Source organism: Papilio machaon, chromosome 3 (genome assembly GCF_912999745.1).
Source record: "Papilio machaon chromosome 3, ilPapMach1.1, whole genome shotgun sequence".
Lineage (NCBI taxonomy): Eukaryota > Metazoa > Arthropoda > Insecta > Lepidoptera > Papilionidae > Papilio > Papilio machaon.
Window position 1 is genome coordinate 2754294 of NC_059988.1, and position 21988 is coordinate 2776281.

The 21988-nt window shown below is 33.2% G+C and overlaps 1 protein-coding gene across 1 annotated transcript in view; it reads left to right on the forward strand.

Annotated features, from left to right (window-relative positions):
- LOC106709797 (division abnormally delayed protein) overlaps positions 1-21988 on the forward strand; it is a 71823-nt gene that overhangs the window by 34218 nt on the left and 15617 nt on the right. The window contains exon 2 of the mRNA XM_014501681.2: positions 14961-15104. Within this exon, the coding sequence (XP_014357167.2) occupies positions 14961-15104 (144 nt within the window). The remainder of the gene's footprint in view (positions 1-14960; positions 15105-21988) is intronic.

Genomic DNA, 21988 nt, shown 5'->3' on the forward strand with positions numbered 1-21988 from the left:
TATGCAAAAATCACTTACAAAATCATCAATTCCGTTTCACGTATGAAACTATTCGTAATTAAACAAACGAGAATCCTTGTACAGGAGCGGAATGAAACAAAGTTGGCATCACATCATGCCGGCAATACGTAGACGCCTACGAAAGTTGGCAGCCATGAAATTTATCGCTGCATTGTCAATACTTGCACAGCGGGCGGGAATAAGGGAGCGATTCCACTGATGGTTAAGAGAAAGTAGCTTTTTAAAGATTAAAAGAGGGCAAGATTATTTTTCTTATCTAACAAATATACTAGTAGAGCTCAATCAGTGCTTTAATACTAATTAGTTGTGTTGTGATTAAGCCGAAACTAGTGTTATTCTAAAATTGAAAAAAAAATAGGTTATTATTATTTTTATTACATCCAAACATAGATTGTTACTAAAATATTAGCAATTCATCGTTACGTTCATGTAGGTATTTGTGGAAAATCAGTCGCTGCGTTAGTGGAAGCGCACCTTACGACACATTGGCGGGAAAGTTGAAGCGCTATATTCGCTAATTGCACACCGATGGGGAATGTAAACGTTAAGTTATCGGAGTTTTATGCGCGTGTGCGAATGTTCTCGAAATAATTCAATGTGAGGTGACGCGGGGGAGTGAGGGCGCTGTGGTCGCGTGCTGCGGCGCCTCCAGCTCGTACCCAGACCGATATAGAATGCAGGTGCCACCGCCATACTGTCTGTTGTGTTTGCGATACAGCCTATTGTAAGATAAAAAAACACGTAATGCAAGCTTTACTTATACAATGTTATTTTTGTAATACTTGTCCTTTAATGGTATTCGATATTTAAATGTTAATTGCACTAGTTATACGTGTGCCATAACAAGTATTGATTAAATCAAGTTTATAAATTCTTTTAGTGTGTAATGTGTACTAGTTTAGTAGGTTTGTAATCCAATTACTGATTTGATTTCTACAATCTAATGATACCCTAATGTCAGTTCATCTTGATTTTTATAGAGATATCTTTACAAAAGCTCGTTATAATTCTTATTCTTTGTTTTATTTCAGGTAATAACCAGTATTACAGGCAACTTAGACAGGTTTGATTGCGACTTAATATATGAAAAAAAATATGAATAAATTACGTGTAAACGAATACGACTGTTAACGCTTCGAGGTGTAATTAAGTTGCTTTACAGTGGCAACAAAAAACACGCGTGAGAATAAGGAAGGCGGCGCAGTGGGAGCCTGTCGCGGGGGCCCCGTATAAGGCATACTCATCTGCTCGCCGATTTAACCACAATTACCCATCAATTCCGCCAATTTGAAGCTTACATCCATCAATCACTTTCAGTTTAAATACCTGTGTGTTAATTGCGATAAAATTAGGTTTACGTGTGACTCTTAGTTATTGTTTTGATACGTGTCTTTAACGAATTGCGGTTTTATAATTTTGTCGTACATTTTTACAATAAGTATTCATGATTTGCAAGAGATATCAATCATGGAAACAAATTGTCAAAAACAAACAAAAATTGTGGCATTTTTTTTTTGCTAAAGTATTTGGTGATAAGATGGTTAACGCGTTATTGGAACATTATGTTAGTAATATTGAAGACTGGGCAAACAGATATAAGATGATAGTGGCAGGTGGGAATAAAGCTGGTTGTTTCGGCGGTAAGCGTGCATAAATAATGGGGAGGCGCATCCGGCGACGGCGACGGCGGCCGAGGCCGACGATCGATTGCAGCCCCATTTCTAACTGAAATGCTTATGCAAAATATCAAGCTACGTGTCAAGTTCTTTGTCTGTTGTTAAATATTCGTACAGATTTGCTGGTTGTCAATATTTAATAAGATGTCACCGATTGACTGTAAATGATAATTTCTGTTTCTGACTATTCCAATATTATACAAAATTGTAAGATTTGCGCATAATTTACAGTTGAATTATAAACTAACGAAAAATTCGTATTCGTAACGTAAAATTCAACCACACTTGTGTTAGAAATGATCGTAAATATTCGCAGCTTTCAAAGTTTGATACAAATTAATATTTAAATGTATTAAATATTTCAAAACCCCCTACATTTATCTATTTAGCCGACTAGCTTTATATGAAGAATAAATAGTTACCCAATTAGGCTAAAGCAGAGTCTAGAATTTCCAAACGAAGTCAACAATATGTGAAGTTAAATAGACCATTGAGTTTGCTGCAATGCTCTATTATTTTCATTTTTATGGTCGAGTGCATAAAGGTTGAAAATCCAAAAAAAACCTATATTTTGTAAGAGACTCCGTAAAGCTCGTTAGTGAAAAACAATAGTCGCGGCTGAAGCGTCGCCTGAAATACTTGATAGTATTTACTGGGCGTTACTTGAGTTTATTCCTAGTTATAATTTAAACCAGAACATTTTCTGTCGTAAATAACTACGCTACTTATGGTTTTGCGCATTGTTACATATTTTTTTATCAGTGGGCCGAGTACGAATATTTGACATTCGCTATCGTACCGTCATCGTCAATTATGTCAAAATTAGTAAGAGACTGTTAGTTTCATTAACGCCCGATAGGGGCGCTGCACAAATTTTAAAACAAATTTTGTCGATGACATACGAAGGCGATTGTCACAAATATTCGTGCTAGGTCCAATGATGTGAACATTATACAGTGGATACGAAAATAATTATACGACATAAATTACACGCCTATTTATGAATACCCCCTAGGGCCTCGTGGGCTACACTATTGTCTCTCTAATTAAATACATTTTACGATGTTTTTATTAGTAATAGACGAGTATAGTTCTAATGTAAAACAATTTAATAGATACTTTAAATGGCCTTGTGTTGTAATTTCATTACTTAGAAATGAATAAAATATATAATTATAATATACTAGCTGTCGCCCGCGACTCCGTCCACGGGGAATTAAAGTAAAGCTTTATCAGCAGCCTATGTGTTCTTCCAGATTCTATATCATCAAGATCTGTTGAGCCGTTCCGGAGATACCTTCAAACAAACATCCATCCATCAATCCATACATTCATCCATCCGAACATTCGTATTTATAATATTAGTAAAGTATAATTCCTTAGTTAAGCTGTGGCTGCATTGTCAAGTTGTATTATGACGAAACTTTTTGTTTTTGGAACGAAGTTCCTTATCGCGCGTTGTGAAAGGGGGCTAGACGGAAAAAATTCTTACGAAAAGTTGTCACGACATTTTTTGCTATAGACGTATGAGCGCTACTTCACCATGGCAACGACGTGACAATATATAACGAAAATTCATAGAAATAAAATGTACTTCTTGTGAAGACTTAAGTTTTTTATTCATAGAATAAACATTGGTTCCTTCACTAATTAATTGAAAGGAACTTCGTTCCATCCGGGTGTCCCTTGACACCTCTCAAGTATTTTTTTATTCCATTTAGTGGTTTCCTGCAACTTAAAATGAACTTTAACCATATTGTTAGAAAGTCATCAGGTATTAGTTGTCATTTTTACTTTGTTATTTATTTTGCTTATTTAATAACTTTATACATATGCTAAAGAAACAGCACCTTTGTTTGTTTCAATTACCATAAGATGTTTTGTGTTTTTATAGGCGTTTCTATCCTGTATAGTGTATACTTTCCAGACATCGACTATCGTTCGATATTGGCTGTTTTCCAAGATATGGCTATCCCTGAATGGAGATTTAAAAGCAAAGATGATGGCATTAAAAGTAAAAAAGGACTCTCTGTATCGCCTCTTCAAATTAATATTTAATCCTTTTATTACATTGTATATATTTGTGTCAGTAAACAAGTAAATATTATATGAATAGAACGTAACCAAATAACTAAATATATAAAATTATGGATAAAGCATTAGTATTGAAAAGCTTGGTCGTTAAATTCCATTACATTTCGCAATGCTGAGTTGGGTTTAGCGACTAGTGTTGTCTATTAAATATAGCTAGCTGCTAATTTAAATTGGTACCAATTTTTTAATAAAACCTTTTTTCGGTACTTTAAAATTTCGCTTGTAAACGCTATATAACTTTAATAGAAAGATATTTTAATCAAAACATTTTAATTAATCTTTTTACTTAAATACACATCAAATAAGAAAAAAGGTATTTTAATTTGATTATAAAAACTTTTATTAGAAAAGTTTAATGTAATATAACTCGTCAAGAAAGGAGACAAATTGAGCAGAAAATAACAAATGAATAAACGAAACTATGATTGACGTTTAACGACACGATAAAATACTAAATACATATTTTCAAATTCGGTACTACGCAGGGACGTCACTATATAAACCAGTTTTGTTTTTGCTTCAAAAATCTGCCTCATGCGAATATTTTATTTGCGTGCATCGACACGCGATGCCTCGAGGAATGGTGTCGGGTTGCAAAGTAAACGAGTAATATGTTGTCAAAGGGTTATTCGATATGATACTTATAAATTACGCGTCGTGAATTCATTCGACGAGGGCAACGCTTTTATGTTGAAAATGAATACCGCAATGCGCCGAACTACGGCCCTGTAGGCCCGCATCGAGCACATCACTAATTTACTCCGTGAATCGGAAATTTAATCTGTTGCTTGTATAATAAATATCGTGTACACGGGCATTTTTATTAAATATTTTGGTTGTTAAATTCTCTGTGCCCTCATTGTTCAAAAAATTCTGAAAAAAAAAAATGATGGATATTTGTAAAGCTCTCTTTTATAATGTCATACGATATAAAGGAATGATTTAGCGTTGTTTTGTTTTTATGGAAACAAATTGAATTGTTATCTATTTTATGAGGAAAAATGAAAATTTAAAAATAAAATCTCATAGCAGTCTTAATTGCCAGTATTCGGCTGATAAACAAATATGATTTAATTATATCTTAAATAAAAATATGGTAGATACACCTGTAGTAAATAACTAATTGCGAGGAATAATTTGTTTACATGTATTGACATTTGTACAAAGCAGCACGTTTTAATTACGAGATGATTAATTTAGTAAGCAATTAAATGTTTTAAACGTTTGAGTTTTTTGTACGATGTATGTTAGAGGTGATTAGGTTGGAAAGGCCTCAGCGCGATGCTAATGCCGGCGGTATGGCGCTGCCTGAGTGAGTCGCGCGGCACCTGCATACTGCATACCTATAGGGTTGACATCTGTCAAGTTTTAATAATAAACATGGAAAACTAACGTCTTTCTTTTTTATAATAGTCTTAAATTAATGAATACTACATCTCTGTGATACTCAATTCAAACAGACAATGACTGCATACAACTTGTGAATTTGTGGTGATCTTTTGTTCAAATTAATCCTTTAAATTAGGTTAGGAATGCTAATGATTTTGAAGGTAAATTATTGGATTGTTTAGCTATTATTTTTAAAATCATTGTCTAATTTATTCAACAAATTTGAATTTATTTAAATAGGAATAAAAAATCAACTAGTATTTTAATATTCATTAAAACTCTTGTGACATCCCTATCGCTTGCGTTAGGCTCGTATATGGCGTTGAGTTCTACGGTCGTTACATTGCAATTTGTGTCTATTTTAGGATTACAGACTCTAAACACAATGAGTGCGTGCGTTCATATGTACGCACAATTAAATGAATATTGTGGGTTCAATGATATTTTTAGACATCAGCATGTGGTTGTTTAAATAACTCTAACTACTTACCAAACAACAGAAGTAGTATTAAGTACATTATGTCAAACGAACTGGTATACTGCGAAGATTGGTTTTTCCACGGACATGGTTGTCCATAATAAGTGTAGCTGAATACTAGGCAATTTCTGATCGAATTTTGTGACGAATCGCCATTCAAATCTGAAAAAAATCAGTAATAAAGTTTTTAGGTGTTCAAAAACGTAGTTAGCAGTCAATTGATTCGTAGCGATAATTTCAAAATTCATAACCGATTTCATACATTTCAAAGATATGATTATTCGGTACTTTGGAAATCGTTAACAACCGCAGTGGATGGATTCAATTCTTTTAATTGTTGACGATAATAACAGTGGCTTACGTAAGCGATTGTAAAACTATAGTAAATGTGGGTGTCAATACTAAATGGTGAATATTTTAGGTAGCTGTTAATGAGTTGGGGCACCATTAATATGTAAAATCCCTAAACGTTGATAAATCGAAGACTAGCTGCTGTGTAGGTGCCGCTATATTAGAGGAATCAATTATACATCGCCCACGTGATCATAAATATTACTCAATCGAATTAACACAAGTTAGGTAAAAGTTCAAGTGATTCTCAAGGTAGTTCTATAAGTTATAAAAGTACGTTGAGTGCTCTTATATATTATAGAGTTTAACTTAAAATGTACCTTGTACTTATAAGTTATACAAAGTTTATTTTCGTGTGTCAAAATACTTCCAGATTTTCATACCGAAACATCATAAATATTGTTGTCACTCGTTTCTTCAAAGAGAGTGAGAGTTCTTGCAGGGTTGTTAACACTAAATTAGTACTAAAACAGCACAAAATGTAAACGTGGTAAACGTCTCTTTGTTTTAGCGGTGTTCGTGTGGGCATTCATCGTGATGCACGGCCAGTGGAATCAATGCCGCATTGCAATTTCGAAATTGAAGGCGCGGCCTCGCGTAGATAGCGCGCCGCCGTCGTAAAATATTTATTACACTTTTGACGTAAGCTCGCGTGTGAATAAACATTTATTACCTACCACTATTGTTATGATGATACACGTACATGACACGATAATGACACACAATGACACCATTGGACTTATGATGGGTATCTAACTTTAATGGTCCTAAGTAAGATACACAAAAAAAAAACCGTACATATTTAACTCTCTCAAGTTTTTACTTAAGTCTACAAGTCTCAGCTATAGCTGTAATCGTGGGCGTCGCTGCCGTTGATCTAAGAGGGCAGGCCAATGGTCAAGGAGTGGTGAACCGATGATCAGGGGGGGTTAGTAGTCATTTGTTTTTTATATTCCAAAGCATTCTGCTTATTAATTGTAGTTCAATGTTTAACGAAAAACTGACAAGTTGTTTTTGAGTCATCTTCGTGGGTCAATATTAATTGTAGGCATCTTTGTATTTCTAGGTATTTAATACTATATCTATTTTAAATTTTTCGATTCACTATGTAAGGCGACAGAATAAAGTAAACAATATATTTTAGAATTAAAAAAAACTTGCCTTTATTACTCTCGCTTCAACGCTCTATCTTGTTGTATTGCCGTTTTATGGTCCGTGTGAATGGGTAAAGGGTTTTTAAAGACAATATGGCAACCGCTGAAGTGATATATCAACACTAGACGCATCTGGAAGTCATTAATCTCAAGTAAAACGGCAATAAAGCTCGCACGGTTGTTAATTAAGAACTATCTATTAACCAAACGGCCTTAATATGTCCCTTCATAAGATGAACTGTACGTAGCATTTCGATTCACATTTTACAAAACGTACTTGTTATTTTTTTATGACTGTATTTGTAAAACATGTGAAGTAGTCTTAAATGAGTATATTCTTACTTACTGAATAATAAGATAAAATTGACACAGGTGCGTAGTAAGGATTTAGAAGTTACATATTCGAATCAAATCTACGGTTATTATCTCTTAAAGGTAATTCAATGTAAGCGCGATTTGCTAGTAGAACTGAGCACCAAAATACCATTTTAATTCTACGCTAAGACCTAAACGTAACTGCAGTACTGGACCATAAATAAAACGTCTCTGCAGTGGCGTGCGTACGCGTGACTAAACCGGTGCGCTTTCTTGCAATCCCCATAGTAATAAACATTTGCCTCCCACATTCACGCATACATAAAGATAAGCAGACCTACCCAGATTTAGGGTTGACTCCTTTTTGCCTGACTGTCAGGAGATAATGCTTTTTGCCATACATTTGTCTGTCTAAATTATTTCCTTATTATTGTGACAACCTATAACCTAAATGACTGACGAAAGAGGTGTCATTCGCTTCGTCGTCTTCTTCAAAATGTCATAAAATTCACACCACAACAATAACACGTCGATGAGGCTATAGAAATCGATGGGCATAAGTCAAACTAAATTGTGACAGCCCACTAGCGCCCCCATTTTCAGCCTCAAAAAATTCACAAGATCCTCCTTGTACTGTAGCTGTCATGTATTTTTTTTATTTTATGTCATTTTCTATGTCTAAGTAGGTTTTATATATATTCTGTCAGAACCAACCGCGATAGCAGCGCCTGTCTCACCAGTTCATATATCCTTTTTTGACTATTGAGCTTGCACGTCTATATTAGTCAAATAAATATTTCTTTTAACACATTTAGATTGCGTAAGAATAATTATAGTGCGGCGTCGTGGTGCGTCATGTTTATTCAAAACACATGCAATATTTTTGCACCGCCTCGTGCTCGTAATTATGGGTTACTGTTTAGGCGTCGAGTGCGAGTTGTTTGACGCTTTATTCATTTTGCACTCACTACGCAGGGGAGAGAATTGAAGTGTTTTGTGCAAGTATAATAAAGATATTTATTTAATTTCACTTTGCTTAAACTTAGAGAGCTTTAAGTTTCAAAGTGAAAATTACGTTTTCCTGCTCGAGTAATCTAAATGCTTAATACTTTGTAGGTAATTTTACTAATAACTATTTAATTTACTGTAAATGTACTTAGAATTTAAAGGTTGTTTTTTTTTATATTTCATAACATTTTGTAACTGTTATTCTTTTTACGTTGTATTTTGACAGTTTTATTTAATATACCACGAAATACGAATTGTTTCACTTATAGTATTAGTATAACCCTAACAAATTTCATAGGCATACTATTAAGAATGCGTGCAGAGTAAATCTGGTAAGAGTGGGCATTTAACACAAATAACAAGTCTAAGGCAGGGAGAGTGTGTTTAGTCTCTCTGCGGGAAATGTAAATATTGTGGAAAGTTTTGTAAACTAAGTGCTGCTCGAACTGTGTTTGTGTGACTCTAAGTAATGCTTATTTATTGCTCTGTGCAAGTTAAAAAAATACGCCAGTTCTATTTCATGTAATCCGATTTATTAGAAGATTAATGTGTGACCAAATAAGCTCTGATTAAACAAAATGTGTTGCATTTTCAATAAACAAGTTGTTTATTATGATATTTATATCCCGCTTGGTTTTATAGTTCTATCCTGGGCATTAGTAAAATATGTTAACCAAGCTGTGTTAAACTTTAGGTGTTATGTTAATACATTTAAAGTTATTTATTTGCAAAAAAATTGAAAAAATAAAACCATTTCAAATTAATTATACTTTAGATTACATGTGAAATAAAAATATTTTAAAACATTATCTGTTTATTTTTGCAAGCAATAAAGATAATGTAACGTATAAATGAAGCGCTGCAATTACCTTTACATTCTAGCCATATCTACATGAGGTCGTTAGCCTTTGCACTGTGTTAATGTAATAAATAAATTGCAAATTAAATGTTAATGTATAAATGTTGTATAAACCTTTGTCTAACAAATGAGTCAGCAAACAACAGATCTCTCTACTTATCCAACTTTTATAAAATTAACAAAATTCGAAATATTAGTTACCAAGTAATTTGTACTCTGAGTACTATGAGTGGGTAAAATGTTATTGTGTTAGTTCCATAATCAAAACTTACAAGTATCAGATCGAAGATCGAAATGATATTGATCGTGTTTTATTTTAAAAAAAAAAACTGTTTATTTCTACCTATTGATTCATTCATTAAAGTAACGGCAAATGAACTTTGTATGCATAATGAACTTCTTTTCTTTCTTTTGGACAATGTTCGGAATATTCATGAGATGTGTAATGGCCATGTTGTTCTACTCTCATACTCGTTTTACGATTTTTGTTGCTTTTATTCCTAAATCATTTTTTTCCTGTCCATTTGACGACAGCTAATATATCATAGTATTTCATCCAATATTATTAAAAGAACATGAAATTAAAATAAACCGTAGCAACGAAAAGTTAACTCAATAAAAAAAATCATTGATTCACAATCACAGATCACAAACATTTTAAATGAACTAGTGATACTTAGATGTTATAACAATATAATCATCATCATCTTCCTGGCCTTATCCCACTCTAGTAGGGTCGGCACACAAGTTTTTATAAACATTAAAGTTTTGCCTTAATTTTTTACGGCCGGCCGCCTGCCTGTAGGAATGTGAACATATTCTAAAATTACGCAATAATTCATCATCATCAGCTCACTATACATACCCACTGAGGCGCTCGGAATCTACCCTAAGTTAGGTCTTAGGTCATACTATATAATCAACCACGCCGGCCCAGTTCGGGTTGGTTGACTTCACTTATATCTTATAATTTACATAATTTCTTCGTCGATATCTGCAGATTGCATCACGTTGTTTTCCTTCACCGTCGGATAAATTTACAAAAGTAAATCGAAAATCGAAAAACATATTGGTACATGGCGAGATTCGAACCTAGAACTTGTAGATTAGAGGTCAAGTGCATAACCTCTGGGCCGACGCTCTATATGTATGTCGTTTATTATACTGCAAAATATATTAAAACTATTACATTTAATTCTGTGACGCGCACATAAGTCACACCTGTTTCATTCACGTGGTTAGATAAACATGGTGTTAATGTTAACTTTATTACTAATCTAGTTGTCGTTAAAATGAATTAAGATTTACGAGCTTACGCGATAATGGATAGGTTGGCCGCCCCGGCTCCGCATAGTCTGGCACAGTGGCCTTGAAGTGCTTTGAATTTACCTTACATCGTTGCCTATATGTATACTAATAAAGAAGAAAGAATAAACTCAGGAACTACTGGACCGTTTTTTACTATCACTGGGTTATTACATTTTTTAATTTGGACGGATGAAGTCACGGGTAAAACTTCCAGTGTAATCTTTTCAAATTTTAAATGTTCAAAGAGCATTTATAATGTTTATTTAATGCATATTATCATACTGGTTTTATAAAATTGTATAATTTACTTGTACAAAAAGTTATTTTATAAAGCTGTATGTTTTATAAAAATATACAAGTTCGTTTCAATAACATAATTGTTCTATTCTCATCTAATTCCAGCGATGGCATCACACATCAGAGCGGACTGACATGCCTGACAATTGTATCGTTTTTTTTATCTTCCTTTTTTATTATCTGTGGTCGATTGCGGCCAGACTCCGTCATGTCTAGTCTGTGACAGAGATCGAAACCTTGAACTTGATCGGTCAACGCACCCAACGCGAGGGCGACATTGTGCCAAAATGCATAAATATTAAGCGTGTAAATGTTGTTTTTTGAAGGAAATTAGATTGCTTTTATGGTCACGGATGTTTTTTTAGGAAAATCATCATTTTTTGCTGATTGTCAGTTTTATTTCACTGGTTGACTCTTCTCATGATTTCTTGTGTAAAAAGGACGTGCAAATATATAATAAACGATTTTGAGAAAACAAAAACATCTTGAGTTTGATGTTACGTTAATCGCTACTTGGATAAAGTTGTTTTCACTTAAGTCATAGACTTTTAGCAACCGGATATCTGGATATAAATTTTAATTGTCAAATATTTGATAGCATTTTAATACATGTATTAGCTATTGCCTACATAAATGTCGCAACTGTGAATATAATAATTACGTGTGGCATGTGTTTGTTACATACTTCTCTAGAGCTTTTAATAAAAATTTTAAGGATCTTCTACATTTAATAACATTCATTGAGATCACGAAATGGTTATATACTTAGCACATAATATGTTATTGAATCTATGTATATGAAAAACGTTAATATTAAGTACAATTGTCACTGTACAGGTATGTCAATAACAAAACGGTATATTGATTAGAAATCCGTTACTTTAGAACAAAACAGCTCGTTCAGTGCGGTGTTATGTTCAGAATACAAGGTTTAAATGTTATTTAAGTTGTATGCAATATCAGATACGATACAAGCGAGCGAAGTATTAGGCACGGTTTGAGATCGATCGACGTTCAACTTGTGTTCCGAGTACTTGAATATTCGATTTGGGAATACGACATATTGGAAAGGCACTGGTAAGGCATCATATGAAATTGCTATTCGAGATTTAAGATGCAATTCTGACATGACGTATGTATTTTATTGTGAACGAATTATAAGGTAGTTGTGAGAAAAAAAAACATTAAAAGTTATAAAGCTAATGCCAGCGACATCTATTACTGAAATCTTACTATCTTTATCTTACTTAATCTCGAATTGTCTTCGAAAATTATGAATTTTAAACGCTTCAGTTTATACACTCCCAACTACAATTATTTTATCCAAATGATCCATAGTCATAAGCGTAGAGGATTATATTGATTATTATAGGAATAAAAGTATCTACAACAAGTAACAATAATAAAATCCATTTCTGAATCATTTAAACCTGAACAAATAACTCTACTTTGAAGGAGAAAGGGTTCGCAAGTTTCTCCACCTCCTTTTTCCTTTCAAAAAAATAAAAATGGAATTTGTATAGATCATAATTTTGTAATGTTATTCGAATTATATTGTTGAAGCTTGTCTGTTACTAGAAAATTCTAGTGTCGCTGTGAAAATCACAAAATGACGGCTACCGTAGTGACGTGCTCTATCTGATTTGGACAACAGTCCAACAATATAACAATGCATAGTACATCAGAGACAAGGCCAGGTGGACTTGGAATTCGTCCAAAATGTTTATTCTAAGCGAAATTTTAATGCTTTCTGACCACAAAATATACATTTTAAATTTGACTATTTTAAAATATCGTAAAATTACGCCTTCGTAAATCAGATAAGCTAGATACAGTATGTCTGTAAGTACTGCCTACATATATTTATCGTTGTATTGATCTTGTTTTAAATTTAATGGCATAAGAACTCAATAATGATGAAACTAGATGGATGTATTGAGTGAAAGTTAAAATTACCAAGAATGGAATGAAGACAGAAATGACACGATACATTGATTAGCCGAAATTCTGTTATGTGAATCCAACACAAAATGCAAATATAAATGGGTATGATTATGATAAAGTAAATCCATAGTTTAAAAGCAATACAGACGATTGAAAATGTATGAATGTTGTGTTTATAATTTTGAGATATTAATTCAATTTCATAGCAAAAGCAGAACACACTCGAAATCAAAGGTGGAGTGTTACCAGGAGCAGTGGACCCTCGTCACTGTCAACTGTCACAGTTGCCTCGCGTCTGCCGCCTAATTTACTAACGGCATTGTCATTATCACTCCCATTGTACGAGCGAGTCCACCTCTACCACTGTCATTGTAGTGCCAAAGGTCTATTATGATAGTAATTTGCTGGGTTTTGTTCGTTTCATGACTGACCTTTGCTTCCATTTAATGAACATCCTTATTGTTTCTGGAACATGTTATTTTATCATTTATAAAATATGTTAATCGAAGAAGGTTTTGTAGTGATAAAAACCCGGTTCTGTTTGGTCTGATGAAAGTATTTTAGGCTGAACCTTTTTTTCTTTTTTATTGTTTATCGGTAAGGTCACGTAAAATTCGTATTTAAATTAAAAGCTTATCTATAATCGTACATAATATAAACATTACGTTATAACCTCGTTAGAGTTAAGCTTCAAAGGGTTTATTGCTTTACTAGCTTTATATGAAATTTAATAAACCTTCACCTTTACATATTTTTAGCATTTTCATTATACGTTCCCCCGAAACGTTTATGTATGCTAGTTATAAAGACTTCTTTTTATATTATGCTGGTGAAATTTGTTTGAAATTACGTAAGCAGTTTTTATATGAGAATACCATATTAAACTAACAAGATTTAAAATCTTGTTCTATACGCATCCTTTCAAAATGATAGCTGAATTTCAGTGTTGAACTTCAAATACAATTATATCTGAGACCGCACTCACTGGCTTAAGTTGAAAGGAAAGCTTTTGACCTTCGTTTAGTAGGCCCCTGCTCCTGGGAATGCGGTTGCCTCTGAAAGCATTATTCGGTACCAAGTTAAATCCAACGTCCGGTTGTCGGCTACACAATATACTGTTCCAAATTGGATCGTATACGATTGCATTGAAATACCAGCTGGAAAATGCTATGTTACATCTGTGTAGGTAAAGTAATTTTTTTATATCTTAAGGTTTCATTGAACTCCTTAGTAGTAGTGTGTCATACTTAATGTTACAATTGAATATAGTTTTTATTTTTAACTAAATGTAACAAAATTAGTCATATGTTTTTAAATCTGCAATTATAAATAACGATCTGTAACGTTAACTGTTTTGAATGAATACAGTAGAAGAGTAAATAAAGAAAGAATTAATACATTAATATCACAGTAGACATAGCGTAAAATTTGATTTGCATTACATTATACCTACGTGCCGGTGTCCGGGGGTCCCAGACCGCAAAGGGTCCGGCGGCTACGCTTTTATCTTACATTACGAGGAGAGATACGTTAACCGCAATACTGCGTTATTACTTATTCAAGTACAATATTATAACGATGTTTTTGCTTTTATAAATGACTAGCTATCGCCTGCGACTCCGTCCGCGCGGAATTAAAAAAACTTAATACTTAGCCTATATGTTCTTCCAGACTACGTTCTGCAATTGTGTCAAATTTCATCAAGATCCGTTCCGCCGTATCGGAGATACCTTCAAACAAACATCCATCCATCCATCTAAACATTCGCATTTATAATATTAGTATGATAAAATATCGTAATATTAATTAAAAATGAAGTACTCGTATGATATTTTGTGAACATCATTTTGTTCATGGGAAAGCATAAAACTTTATAAAAGTTTTTTTTCAATATTGTCATGTGATAAAATTAATTACATCTTGACTTACAACAAAACGGTCAAATTGGTTAAAAGTGTTACCATGGATACTGTAGAAAAAAATTACAATAACCAAACCCAATTGATTTAACCAATCCATATAAAATTATCATAAAATTGTATTTTAATTTGATTACATTGTTGCAGGGCCCGTATGCGGAGGACAGTGTTGTGGCAGAAGACGAGAGACAGAACTCAAGGTGTCTCTCAAGAGAATGATGGAAGACCGAGCTATATCCGCCACCAGACCCATTGCTGAGCTATTGCTGGCAACGAGGCGAACCTTACAAGGTAACATTAGATAAATAAATTTTACTCGTTGCTTGACAATCGAACTATAATAATTTTTGGTTCTTTAAAGTAAAAATTTTAATCGTTTCTTGAAATTTATTTGCTCTAAGGAAAGCAATAATTATTAGAAACTTGATCTATCGTTTACAGGCAAACTATAAAGTACTTATAATGATATAGGTTGGAAATGTAACTCCGATTAAGACTTTAGATTATAGACTTCTGTCATAAGTCTAGTATAGATTTAAACTGTATTCACTTTGTACTTTAATATAAAAATCATTTATTCAAGTGTTGAAATTTAAATTCGCATTTTATTCTGCACGTAGTCTCTTAAAGCAAAGTCGAGGAGCGCCTTGTTAAAACTATTACAAGTGGTCGTGTCTCTGTCGAAGCGACGGGGTAGAGAGTACTGCAATGAAATTACAAAATATTTAACTCGATAATGTATTCAACGAGTTAATGCATGTATTTACCATTTGTTTTTTGTTGATAAATAAGACCGGCTACACACGTACAGTTTAAAATGTAGACAAAATTGTAAGTTTCAGTTAAACTATACAGTTTTATCTACATATGTCGGTTAGTTTTAACTGGACAGTCAGACTTTTCAGTTTAAACTTTGCACATGTAGCTGAAGGTGTGTAGCGGGCTTTACAATAATGCTGAAATTGAGGTTATATTTTTAAATGTACTTAGATCGTTTTTACTTTAATGGAACTATAGAATATATTTGAAATAGACATTTTTCATATACTGTAAACCTTTTCAACGTCTCTTATAAATATTACAACTACATATTTGATTTACATTGTTGTTAAAAAGGTTACAATGTGAATTAAAAAGTAGGTAAAAAATGTTCAAATAAATTTTCCACCAGTATTGAAACTTAATACTATTTATTTATGATTGGAAGTCAACTTTACGGATTCCAAGGAGTTCGTAAGAGCCTATAAAATCAGTTACTTGTCAGAAGTAAAGCATGGCAATGCATGTTCTGTTTTTATGATGCAACTATAAAGTTTTGCAAATAAAGTAAAAGTGAGCTTTCGTGTAGTCTAAATTTATACATCAGAATATGTACAAATAATTTTAAAGTCAATGGAGTGCGGATTCGGCCTATCCATTTGGTCCGGACCGAGTACGGAATACGATTTTCTAGTTATGAAGGGTTGATGCGGTAATTACTAAGCCAAACACTTGACTGTTTATGTGCGGACAATGTAAATAGTTGTAATGCTATTTGCGGATCGTGGCCACAATTGTGTCCGGCGCGGCGCTTGTATGACGGTTGTCTGTTTAACAAAGTTTTATAACATGAGTATTGTACATGTTGAATTTAGTACATACTTCCACAGATAATATAATACTGTACTAAAACTACGTAATGTATTGCTCATTTTATTCTTAACTAGCTTTTACCCGCGACTCCGTCCGCGCGGAATAAAAACGGGGTAAAAATCCTATGTCCGTCTCCTGGTTCTAAGCTATCTGCCCACCAATTTTCAGTCAAATCGATTCAGCCGTTCTTGAGTTATAAATAGTGTAACTAACACGACTTTCTTTTATATGTATAGATTTAGGTGAATACTGTGTACAAAATTTAACTATTTAATTCTATCCGGAATAAAATGTTTTTTTAATAAAACTGTACTATCAACTTTATCTAAGATGCTATTACTTTAATTAATAAAAGAAAATACCTTTAACAAAAATAATCTACCCTCCTTCCGTGTAATGCTACGGCAATAAAAATCCTATTCCATCGGCTTAAAGACGATAGTTACATGACATTACAGGTTTCGTAAAATCACATGGGTCATAATCTGATATTCATTATATTGCGACGAGTCAGTTCCATTACGAGATTAAATGGCGAAAACGAAATTATGAAAAGTGAGTGCCGCTTGACGACCTGGAATTCTAACAAATTTCTGCCTCTTATAATTCTAAAGGCAGGTGAGAAAATGAAAAGAATCTTTACAACTTCCAATATTTTATTTATTATTTTCTATTGATTCAAATGAATAACACTGTTTTAGTAATTTGTACTTTTAATAGGGAGAGATTGTATTAATAGCACAAGTATTATTCAGTTATCCATCCAAGATCTTTATAATGACTTATAACCTTGTTTGATTTATCAATGCGTATCACTCAGTGAGGTATCACTCAAAGAATTTAGTTTTGGCACCACCCTAACGTATAAACTATCATTAATAGTGTTATGCCTGTTTAAATAGCCTGATAAATAAAGCATAGATTTCGTTATTTATTGATAAATATATCTGTTAGTCGATGCACTAAAAGCAAACAATGTTTTGACACCAAACATAAATCACTGGCAGCTAACAAAAAAAAAACACTTTAAAGAAAACAAATCGTAGCAGTCATCGCGCAACATAAATGATTTAATCATGGCGTTTTTAAAAGAAGTTTGTTTATTGATCATAGATAAAGATTTATTTTTACCAAATGTAACGGATCAAAGCGTTCCCTGGGGGCAGCCCTGCCGCGACACGTAGTGGCCGCCGCGTACAACAATAAATATTTTCGGCCCCGGGCTACACTCATCAGTGAACAGTTGTTTAACAAACACTCCTGGAGCGCCGACAAATTGGACACTCTGCAAATATGGCTGCAGCGAGCTTGTGCCCGTGCCCGATAAACAATAGACACGCGATGATCGAGCACGATTATCGTTTACGACGCCCCTAACTTTAGACACAGGGTGTTCCGTATAAAATTGCTTGTTAACACTACGTATCACTGAATCAATATATTCAGGAATTGATTTAATATGATGGAAATCGAACAAGATTAAATGAATGCTAGACATTTTTGTGGAAAGTATTTGTGTCTCAAGATATTAAAGCAACGTCTATATGAAATAAATCCCATTTATTAACGTAGTCAAACACAAATTACATTTATTTATTGAGGTTTTATGCCTATGACATAAATATTAATGACAGACACAAACTACATCTCAGGCGCTATATCGTCATCATATCAAGTCGACTGTCGTATTATTCGACCGTTAAATATGTCTGTCTAGACACAGGCAAAAACCCCTCGCAACTGTGCACACAAACAAATTCATTATTTATAATACTATTGCATATGACGGTATGGCTTTAAAGTCAAGATCATAGATGACTATAATTAAAATAACGTCTTTATTTGTAGCACTGACGGTTGATAATACAGAAAATTTAAAGATCTTTTCTTTAACGACATCAGGGATTTGTGTAGAGTAATCAGGTTTAGAGGTGGACCACCCAAAGTCACGTGCTCACGGCTATAGTGACTGTATTTCCTTTATCGTACACTTAATTAAAAATCTAAAATAATGCTACATAAATCACCGGAAGACTTACCTTCTTTCAAACACTGAAGTGTGAACATATAAAAAGGGTGATGAGTATATTTGCTTACACAAGTGGAGCCTAAAATATAACATTATAGAGTGCAACGACCTCTTTTATAAAAAAGGGTAGACAGAACAAAGCGGACCCACTTTTCGCCCTCAGTTACACGCGGAAAGGAAATAATCTGAGAGTGCTAGACTCGGTCCCCTTTTACTACATTGTACTCTAACAAGGTTCGGGACCTCCCCCGTGGACCCTTATTAGGGCACTAAAATAATTTTACCTTTGTACCCTGTGAATACCGTGTCGTACCAACGTGACCTGCATCATAATCTTAATTATGCAATTCGATATTATTGTACTTGAAAGCAATGTTTCTCTCAAATATTTTGTTGGCTCTTTTTTCTTTACAGCTTTGAAGTTTTCGAAAAATTTTATAAGTCCTTTATAATGTTTGCGAATCACATTCACTGAGAGGAAAACTTGAGATATTTACATTCATTGGGAGGAAAAGTTGTCAAATACTTTTTAGCATTTATTGTTCCTTACTAAATATTAAAAGCATTAAACAAAGTACAGAGAAAAAAAATAAAAAGGTAAAATCACTTATTCCAAATGGAGAACAAAATGGAAAAGGCAAATGACAAAAATAAAAATTTTAACAAAACTTTTGAACAGCGCTTTTTGCATTTTATCTGCGAAAATGGACCGACACGGCGCCACTAAAATATTTATAATACTCGGATTTTTTAGCGTTACGTACAAAATTCTCCATTTTCATTTCATATATGGGTATAGTTTTAGTAAAATGGTTTGATTTTCAAAGAATAATTTCAACACCTGTGTCATGTAGTAACAAAATTATTTGGAAAAGCAAACTTTCATCTTAATATCTGTGGTCAAAAATTATGTCACATCTGTAACAACTTATAATCTTTGATGATTAAATTTTACTTCTTATTTCATACCAATATGATAAATGTTCAGATGTATGGATGAATGTTTGTTAGAAGGTAACTCCAGAACGATGAATCCGGATGTAATTTGGTATAGACATAGAACATTGTCTACACACAAGCTACATAGAATCCCGGAAACATGTATGGTTCCCATGGGGATACATTCACAAAACATCTCACAATATCTTATTGAAATTTGGCATTTATATCTAGGTATATATATAAAAGAAAGTCGTGTTAGTTACTCTATTTATAACTCAAGATCAGTCAAACTGATTTAGCTGAAAATTGATGAGGAGTTAGCTTAGAACTAGGAGACGGACATAGGAACTTTTTTATCTTTTGTGCATTCTTTTATTCCGCGCGGACGGATTCGCGGGTAAACAGTATAACATAGTATTGAACAACACATAGTATACTCATTTTTTTTAATTCCGCACGGGCAAAGGCGCGTGGAAAGCTAGTAATGAATAAAGAATTCGTAAGGACCAAAATAACTATAAGTCTTTATAAACCAGAGATTCATTATTCATCCGATTGTATTCAAAAGCTTCCTGTTCCATTTATTTGTGGTTGGCAAAAGAGACATTTAAAATGAAATATCGATCACATTCGTAACTTTGTTTGTTAATGGATACCGCGACCAAAGTCATGAAACAGTCATTTACAAGAACATTTTCTTGCGAAACATTTCCTTTCAGCACCATTTATAAAGTTACTTGATGAACGACAGTTGTGTTTGGACTTAGAACTTCGTATTTCTTTTCTTTTTAATTAATATTACAATGGTTAGTGAAAAAAGTTTTCTAACTTTTGTTATTGAAGCTTGTATAATCAACGTTTAACCGCGTCAAATAATATACTTTTAATACTTCACGTTAAGTATGCATAACTTTGTCAACATGTAATAAATTTTACCACCATTAAAACTTGATTTAAATAAGTAAGTAATAAGTTTTAATTGAATTAAAAAAAAACTTAATTAGCTTATGTGTTCTTCCAGATTATGTTCTAAATCTATGCCAAATTGCACCATGATCCATGAAGCCGTTCTGGAGATGTCTTCTATCGAAAATCCAACCATCCATCCATCCATCTGTCAAAATTTTCGCATTTATAACATTAGTGAGGTAGAAATATAAAAAAAAATTACATTCACAAAAATTGGTAAACATTTGGTCCATGCCTACAACAGCTAGCTTCATATAAAGCACCTTATAAATGTGTAATTTTCTCTTTGGAAGCGTCGATTATCTTAATATTTGTATTCGTGGCAAAGTTCTCAACGGTGGGTCGACATTACGTGACCGGCTTTTTAGATTTCGTTCCAATGTACACACTTTTTCACAATATTTTCATTCGCACCATTTTCTTTGCTTTTATTTAACAGGGTGCGCAAAAGTCTGTTCTGATTTTAAAATACATTTCAAAGCTCGGGTCCAAATACGAAAGGAATAGGGATTATGTCACCAGAATTTTTAGGGGTATAGTAGATTATATATAGTATAGTATAGTATAGGTATAGTAATTATTACATTTTAGACAAGTAACAAATTCTGTACTAATAATTTCACTAACTTACGTCGTTGACTGAGAAGCAATCATAAAATAAAATATCAGAGTCGCGAACTAAGTAAAGGAGTCTGTAATAACTTGTAGCAAAGTGCGCCACTTGTTTTGACTTGTATCTGACAGCGATTCTACAGAGACAGCGTCCAGAGTTGACACTCTCTGTTTGAGACAGTCACAACCAAACGATCACATTATATTTTGCCATTTGTTCTGATTAAAAAAATCAACTGTAACGAAGTAGAAATAACAATTATGGTGTTAAAAATAACGTATAAATACTTTACCTTTTGATAAAAAACTTTTACATCGACTGTAATTCAAAAGATTGTAATTTATCCAAACCAATCTATCAGTTTTTTGCTATTATATATATGTTTGTAGATATTATTTTATGAAATTCGTACGACTAGCTAAATATGTATAACTGTATCCAACTTCGCCGGGGTCTAGTGAAACCTAATTTCCTCTTTTGTGTAAGACGTGCTACATCTATTAAGTTTTGCTCCCCTCGGAATGTACGAAGGTCGTCTGGAGGTCTCGGCCGGCGCTGAAGACTCGAATGACATTTATTTATCGAACCAGCCTGAAGCGCCGAATGTCGGGGATTTATTTTTGAAATATAGCAAAAAGTTTCGTCCAAAGAGCGCGCCCTACGACATTAATCTTGTCATATAAAATACGAAGGAGTTCGTATTATGTTATTTAATATGAAATATTAACATGCGAAGTGTGTTTAATATATATTGAATTTTCTATTTAGATACATGCTGAAAATATAACCTTATATTTTTAAACAGTAATTTATGATTTACTTGTGCAATATACTTTGAAGTTGTAGCATCATATTATTTAAGTAATACATTTTTTAATTTTATGTTTACGATATTCTGTCTTTTCAAAAGTAATGCAAACTAATGGATAATTAAAAACTTAGAAACACCATATTTTCATTCTTTGATTCATTGAATCATTAATATAATGG